The sequence below is a fragment of the Camelina sativa genome, chromosome 10, assembly GCF_000633955.1.
Source record: "Camelina sativa cultivar DH55 chromosome 10, Cs, whole genome shotgun sequence".
Lineage (NCBI taxonomy): Eukaryota > Viridiplantae > Streptophyta > Magnoliopsida > Brassicales > Brassicaceae > Camelina > Camelina sativa.
This window is the reverse complement of record NC_025694.1, coordinates 22069697-22078439: the sequence shown is the minus strand read 5'-3', so window position 1 is coordinate 22078439 and position 8743 is coordinate 22069697. Positions and strand designations below refer to the sequence as shown.

Genomic DNA, 8743 nt, shown 5'->3' with positions numbered 1-8743 from the left:
CTCTAGAGAACCACCATCTCCNAAACAGAAAAGAACAACCTCACAAGTGAAACCACGAAATCAAAACGAACAGTTAACTTTCTAGTCCCTCTGGTGAAAAGTAAGGCCTATACGTCCAGAAGCTTCCTACAAAATTTCAGTACAATCAGATCTCAAATGAAACCGCAATTGACCCCGAAACACCCGTTGGTCTCAATCTGCGACTGAGATGAAACGCCTCACGAAAATGCCAATATCTCCTAGAATATTAACTCAAATTCACTTTTGTACGAAAATCTCTTAGCTACAACCCTACCAAAAATCAATACCTTTTGAAACGATTTGACCAGTCGGTTTCTCCTTCTCCCAAACCCTGACAGTTCTGTTTCTCTCTTACTCTAAGGAAAACGCTTGTTCTCCTTCTCTTTCTCCTTTACACCAAATAACCAGGAGGTATTCCTCTTCCTCTCCCTCTTTCTGAGCATCCAGCAGCGACAAATCTCTATTAATGAAGAGAAGAGAAGCGTGATCCTTCTAAAGAAGAATTAGGGGCCTCTTTGGTTTAATTTAATTAAACCAGAAAATAGCTAAACCAATAATTAATTAAACCATTCTTTTGGTTAATTAGTAAATCGATCAGGTTAATAAACCAACAGTGATTAAACCAAATCCACTTCAATTGCCGATATAAAAATTTAATATTCATATTTTTTGGGACACGAACGTTACAATATGAAATTATGATAAATTAAGTAAAGTACTACATAAACTTTATACTTCTATCTATTACAATTTCTTTTATTAGAATAAAGTTTTCATGCTAATAATTATCAACAATATTTTTTTATCCAGTTTCCTCGCCATCAGAAAGTGAAGAAGATTCAGGAACAACCTCAGCGGAGATATGCATGGAAGGCTTAGAGGGAATTTCAAGAGCATCTAAGCTTCCTTCCATCATTTCGACGACTTTGTTCATTGGTGGACGATCTGATGGACATGGTTGGATACACCAAAGTCCTACCACAATCATCTTCTTTGCAGTCTCTTTTTCTTCTTTGGTTATTTCATCACCAAATACCCATGTTTGCTCTCCATCTTCAAGATCCTTATAGATCCAATCAGGAAAGTAAGTCGAACTAGCATCATGGTCAATAGTTTCTACTATTTCTTTGTTCCTTGCTCCAATCATGTCCATGACCAACATCCCATAGCTATATATACATCTGACTTATGTGAGACTCTGCCATACATTCGTGAGAACACCTCCGGTGCAATGTAACCGATAGTTCCTCTTGCGTTTATTAGTGACAAAATGCTTTCTCTCTTCTCGCAAAGCTTAGCGAGGCCAAAGTCTGAGACTTTAGGGCAAAGATTTTCATCTAACAAAATTTTCTGAGGTTTGATGTCGAAATGCACAATTCTTGTTTTGCAACCATAGTGCAAGTATTCCAATCCCCGAGCAATGCCTAGCGTGATTCCGTATAGTATTTTCACATCTAGAGTCAATGATTCTTTTCTAGACATAAACTGATGCAGAGACCCATTCTCCAAAAACTCATACACAATCTCTCTTTTCGACCCTTCATGGCAGAAACCGAGCAAAGAAACAATGTTTATATGAGATGTTTGGCTCATGCTGGTGACTTCATTAATGAAATCTTCACCACTTCCATTCAAGTCCTTCAAGACCTTTACTGCAACCTTCTGATCATTAGAAAGGTTTCCTCCATAAACAGTTCCAAATCCTCCTTTCTCAACTCTGTGTGAAAATGACTTTGTAATGTTCTTCAATTCTGCATAAGTGTATTGTTTCAGCAATACGTTGAACATGACGAAACTATTTTTCTTTCTATTTTTACTCTTTATCTCACGTATCGACAAGATCAGGACAACAAAAAAAGTGACCAGCCCAATTGCAGAACAAACGGCTATGAGGATTATCTCCAGAAGATGTGGCTTGCCTTTTAAAAACCGCGAGGTTACACGATTTGGTGTTAAGTCTGGTGATACTCGAGGATATGGATTAGGCGCGGCCAGATTACCATCAGAATGATTCTGCTTGAGAATCTCTACACCATTCAGAAGAGCCTCACAATACGATGCACCAGTGTCCATGTAAGGATGCAACTCAAGTCGTAGATCAGGTCTCAACCCATTTTTGGAACCAACAAACACACTGAAATCTAGATACATCGGAATACGAGAACCACCGCTCAACTGAATCACGTCCACCTCCTTCTTAGCAATCTGATGTCCGATGAAGATGGAGAAGACGCGTTGATTTACTTTGTTCACTTGCGGTATTGTCTCACAGAAATGAAGCCTCACGAGGTAGTTAAACTCAGCGTCGACTGTAAAAAGCCATGTCATGTTGAAATTCAGGTTTAGCATAGGGTTCCCGATGTTCCCCATTTGGCGCGACGTGGCATACACATCCTCCGAGCCAACATACGCCGGAGTTTTCTTGGTGTAGTTGATTTTTACACCTGGAATGGTCACATGCATTGCCTGATCTCCTAAATAATTATCAGAAAGCCACGGTCGGAACATTCCCGAATCATCGACCTCATCCACCATTTGTCCGCCTACATTAATCCGGTGAACGGTCTCGAAAGCCGTCGAGTTGTCTATCTCAAAGTCGATGTTGTTGCTACCGACGTTTCTATCATGTCATCAAACCCTCCCTTTGAGTAAAATCGTTCAGGCATGGAGACGATCCCGATTCCGTTAACGAAACCAAACGAATTCGGAGACGGCGTGAAGGTGAGAATCAGACTCAGGTTAACCGGAATGATAAACTCTTTGACCAAAAATGTTGAAACCGGTTTTAAAGCTTCTAACGTTAAAGAGGCGCTGAAGTTTCGCAGGAGAGTGTAACCATTGACGGTGAGGGAGAAAACGAATTTATTGGCGTCCAAGTTGGATCCGTATTGGGTCGGGTAAAAGTATAAACGGAGAAATTTTAATCCCGGAGTACTGACTGGAAAAGTGTAGGTGAACTCAGATCGGAATATTCGAACTTTCATGTACGGAACCCAAGGAATCTCTGATTCTTGGTCTGAAGTGAACGAAGCGTTGATTGAATTCGACGACATGAATTTGGGATTCTCCGCCTTCCACTTCTGGCCACTGCTATCAACATTTTCGAAACTATCGCCGCAGTTGATGTAAAAGACATCGTCTGGCTTGTATGCCGCCACAGCTCCTACTCCTCTCCCGGTGACGGAAACGAGAACAGAGAAAACAAACAAAACGTAACAGATCATGGTATTTTTTAAAATAAGTTACGTAGAAGGTGAAGAAGATAAGAGATGAGTGTGCATAACTTAAGCTCAAGCCATGGATGAGGAGTTAGTCAATGGGTCAACTGTTGACTGTCAAAGCCAAAAAAAAATAATGTTTCCAAGAAATTTCTTACAAAAAAAAAAACACTAACTCGCCAAGGAAAAGACTCTCTGTCGCTCAAATCTGATATATGCTATTGCTACCTTAAAACCCAAATAAAGACTACTCCATTCTTATCTGTTTGCAATCTTTGAGCTCCTTTGATGGAACAACAAGTATATTTAGAACTTTTGGCTTTATAGAGTCTCATTCTTTGGAGTGACACCCCTTCATCGCCAGAGTTCTCATAGAGATTAACTCCACCACTCTCATCAAAATTTGAGTAAACTCACTGTCATCATTGAATCTGAACGTTATACTGCCTATTACCTCAACCATGGAGAAAGTATCATTACCTTTACATATCAATACTGTTCCTCCTACAATCCTCTTCAAAATGGTAAACCATGCATTATCATTTAGAGGTTATATGGTGAGTGCAGTGCAGCAGTGAGTTACTTAAACTCATTCATCCTTTGGATTTTAATCATTAACATAAAGTGGCATCAGGATGAGAGTGAGCCAAGTCACCTTCTGAGTTGAACCTATACGTTTCTCCTAACCTCTGTTATACTTTTCTTCACCAAGGGTCCAAGACTCAGATAATTAATCTCCTTCCTATTTTTACCAGTTGCGGTATTGGTTTCAGTTTCAGTTCTGACGGTAACGGCACAGACGTAGCACTTCACAATTTTATAGCAATGGAAGATTTTACACACAGCTCAAAAGCAGAGCTAGCCACTGTTGATGTCCGAATCCGTCCAATTAAAGTATTTTAATTCGGTGTTTAGAGGGTCGAAGTTCTCTTTATTATATGAGAAAAGGTTGGACTACAATCGATAAAGACGAGCAAGAAAAAAAAAAAGAGAAACAATTGACGAATTGCAAGCTCGTCGAATCTATACTTCGAGAACCTGTTCTCTCGTATCAATTCTCTCTCCATTTTTCCGTCCCTCACTCGTATGCCGTACAATCACTATTTATAAATTATTGTGTCGGTTCGTCATCCGAAAAGACAAAATAGCCCTCTCGGCCTATTAATTCTTTTGGGCCTTTTCTGGGCTGGGCTTATTGTTGAGGTGAAATCCACCCCTAACAGCCACTTACAGAGCCAATTACGATTTTCTCCCTAAGTTTAACGGGCCTTTGTAACAACCCCTCACGTGCCAGATCACTTAAACCCTGAACCCAAAACCCCTCAATTTGGCTTAGAAGGTCTCTCTCACACACTAGCTTAAAACAGTTCGAGCTCCTTGATGAATCTAAAACCTTCGGTTCGACTACAAATTCAAGGATGTAGATTCTTCGTTCACAAACTTCATATCTGAGTAGGCATAAATGTTTCCTTGGTTCATACGACTCGATGTGCATAGGCATAGCTTTCCAATCTAAGTTAATTGGTCAAAATTCGAGGTCTTTGGGCCATTGGAGGGACTTCTCCAACCAAATTGTTTACAAAATTTTTGTTATTACTGTCGTATAACCAAGACCTTTAATTAGTGTCACCAAGATTTGTAACCTAGTGAATTTATTCTTGTGTCGTTGTTGCAGCACCATCTCGATTATGATTCTAAATCGTATACTACACGTTACTGAGAAAAAAAAAGACTTTGGATTTAACAGGGAAAAAATCATTCATACTCCTCATAATTGAAGTTCAAAGTCATGGGTGGTGATGAATGAGTGTTATGGGTCAACCATTGACTGACAAAGCAAAAGAAATATTGTTTGGAAGAAAATTCTGATATAGGGCCATTATTCACGTTTTGTTAAGCAGCTTGCATAGGCTATGACAATGACTAGTCCATTCAAATGAATCGTAAGTGGTTGAAATTGGTGGACAAAAATGTGATGGAACAATATGTATCTTACTCTTTTGGCACAATGCTTAAGCTGAATTTAAAAAAAAAAAAAAACCACAGCTATGGGTGAGATACTTAAGATCAATAATCTTTAGAATAAGACCCAAAATTTAATTGTCAGAAAAAAAAGACCCAAAATTTAATTGTCAGAAAAAAAAGACCCAAAAATTTTATATTTTTAAACCCTAATTCTCCTAAAGAACAAGACGATGATTAACAACTTTCTTATGAATTGTCATAAAATAATTTACATATCCCTTTTTCACGACACTTCGATTACCGTTAAAAAACCGACGAGATCGATGGATGTTCGCACGCCCCGGCCATGGCTACTCCAAGGAGGCAACTGAATCTTCGCACGACCAATCACAACAGTTCCGTTGGATGTTCCAGGATCTCTATAGGAGAATCCTCTAAGCAATTCTATGTAAAGATACGGTGCGGGAAAATCTAAAGGAATCACCATTCTTTGGTTAACCACAAAGGAATCCTTCACCACTTTTGTCCCGTGTTGTTTGGTCTCGTCTACCCATGCCTTGATGAAATAGTAGTTAGGGCCATAGTATGGTTTTAAAACATCTCTTTCATCCATTGCGAATGCTTCAAAGATGTACACTTCTAACTCTGTTTTTACGTCATGATCACGAATCAAGATCTGTTTCGTTTCGGCTCCTTTCTCCAAGTTCATCATCAAGAAAAGTAATATACGATCTGGTGTCTTAGGGTTTGAAAGTAATATATTTATTATCTATAAAGGCGTTATCCTTAAGATAAAAAATATATATAGGATTAGTACTTAACAAAAAAAATATATATATCTTTTCGCGAGGCTATTAGCTAAAATTTTTTTGTTGATTGTCCACAAATATTATTCTATATATGTTCTAAAAGGATATTCATAAGATTTTTGTCAATGCCATAGATTTAAGAAAAATAATAATTAAAACAGGAAAAAAATGGATGGGAGATTTGCCCCCAGGAAAAAAAAATAATAGTTGAAAACAAAATATTAAGAGAAAATCCTTAGATTTTTATTGTATTCTGTTTTTAATCAACATCTACATACATCTTCAATATCAACACAATCAATATAAACATATTAATTAAGCAAAAAATAATATGGCTCATAGAAAAGATATCTATCTATATATACAAAGATAACTTTTCTCTCTTCTCCTTCCTCCACATCAGCATCCACATAAACAATGCTATATTTCTTTTTATTAAAATTTACTTTTTGAAATATTTATTCATTGCATATTTATTACTTATAATTAATAATAGTAAAAATAAATTTTAAAAACAAATTAAGTAAAATTAATGAAATTTAAAATAGCAAAAACAATAAGGTAATATAAATTTGTTTTATTAAATAATGAAATAATAACTATATAAAATGAATTAAGTAACAGAAATGAAAATTTTCAAATAGTAAAAATAACACTATGAATTTGTTAGTAATAATATTATTATTCAAATTGTAACCAAAAAATGATCATATTGCAAAATTTATAATGTGTTAATGAGTTTTAGAATGGAAGTAAGATTGTAATGCATGGTGGAGTAAAAAGCCAATATATGTAATTATATTTATAAAATTCTAAACATATACATAAAATTAAAGTGAAACATTAGTTTCTAAGAAACATATACTACAAAGATTTATTATTAAATTTCACTTAAAGAAAAACAAAAGATTAATTACTCAAGTAAACTTAAAAGTTTTGATAAAAAATGAAGACATTGTAAGGGTCACACTTTTTTTTGGGAAAACTATAATAAAGACTCTTGAAAAAATAATTCATTTAAAAAAAACATAGAAAAAGTGATACGTAAGCCGTTACAAAAAGTGACATGTAATATGTGTAGCATATCTCAGAAGACATATTATCAACTGGAACTACAATTGTATAACATGATAATAAAGTGAAATATAAAACAAGATTTCATCAAGATTGATTTTAACCAAAACATTGGGAGAAACAATATTTTTAAAGTACACTATGTTTGACAAGACGAAACTGAGATTGCATCATAAAATTAACATATGAAGTTTTAGAAAAATATGTAATTTGGATTAGTGAACGGATATTCATTGTCGAGTTTAACCGTTTCACCATCTAAACATTCTTAATTTGGCGGAAATTCTATTATGACAGGTGATGCACTTGGACAACTCTGTTATAGCAACCCTTTTATAGCGACATAACACTAAAAATTTTCATAGTTTTTTATAATTTTATATTATACTTGTTTAAGTTTCTTTAATTTTTAATATACATGATGCAATGTTATATATATTTAGTGTATAGAAAATAAAAAATTATGTTATTGAATTGTGATTTTGTATAGATATTTCCATTATGTAATTAAGGAAAGTAAGATATTATGGTTAGATTTTATTACAAATACTTTATTTAACATTTACTCAAATAACAAAAAAATAATTATATAAATATTACAAATAAAAAGTTAGAATACAAAATATATTTCAAAAATGTTAATATAGATCTTAGCATATCTGTACGTGATAGAAAGATATATAAATTTGAGTTAGCTAATTATTATTTTAATTTAAACTGCTATTGTTTGTTTGCCAGCTAATTTAAACTGGCAAAGACTGTATAGTCCCAACCGTATATTGTAAGTACAATAATGTTTTTATTCAACAATTATACATACACAAAATATATAACCCTAACCAGAAATGTAATACACTTGTTTATCAATCCATCAAATCTACCGTGCTTTAGGTTCTCCCCAACTTGAACCACTCCTTTCATTACCAACCTGAGGAACAGAGTCACTGGCTGCGGTCGATTTCGCTTCCTCTCCTCTAGTCCTACTAAACAAGTCATCTTCTCCGTCGGTAGTTGTACCAACCTCACCAAGAGGCATTAGATCTAGAGACTCCACATTGTCATTCTTCTTATCAGTCTGATGAAGCTGAAGCGCAAACTCAAGCGCCCAAACGACTTCGTTCATCGATGGCCGTTCAATACCGCGATCTTGAACACATCTTACAGCTATCTCACAAAACTTCTCCAATGATACCGAAGTGATATCGACACTTAGATCTTGGTCAATGATCTGATCAACAGTTCCTTTCTCGTAGTTTTCCTTTACCCATCGGATCAAATCCGCTTGCTCTAGTGGATCACTTTGCATTTTGATCGGTCTACAGCACAAAACCTCGAACAGAACAACTCCAAAGGAGTACACGTCAGATTTTTCGGTCAAGACTTGACGGCGAAAGTACTCAGGGTCCAAATAACCAAGCGTTCCTCTGACGACGGTGGAGACATGCGTTTGAGAAGCACTTGTAGGACCGACTCTTGATAAACCAAAGTCAGATACTTTAGCAACGAAGTTCTCATCAAGAAGTATGTTTGTAGTTTTGATGTCTCGATGTATGATCGTGTGCTTCGCGCCAGTATGGAGATATTGTAGTCCACGAGCGGCTCCAATGCAGATCTCTAGTCTACGTTTCCACGACAATGGAGGATCAGAGAACTTAT

At 35.8% G+C, this 8743-nt stretch overlaps 1 protein-coding gene and 1 pseudogene across 1 annotated transcript in view; both read right to left on the bottom strand.

Moving 5' to 3' along the window:
• Positions 703 to 3816, bottom strand: LOC104719561 (annotated as a pseudogene).
• The window catches only part of LOC104719562 (putative receptor-like protein kinase At5g39000), a 4558-nt gene continuing 3679 nt past the window's right edge, over positions 7865 to 8743 (bottom strand). The window contains exon 3 of the mRNA XM_019231265.1: positions 7865 to 8635. Coding sequence (XP_019086810.1) covers positions 7965 to 8635 — 671 coding nt within the window. The 3' untranslated portion in view covers positions 7865 to 7964. The remainder of the gene's footprint in view (positions 8636 to 8743) is intronic.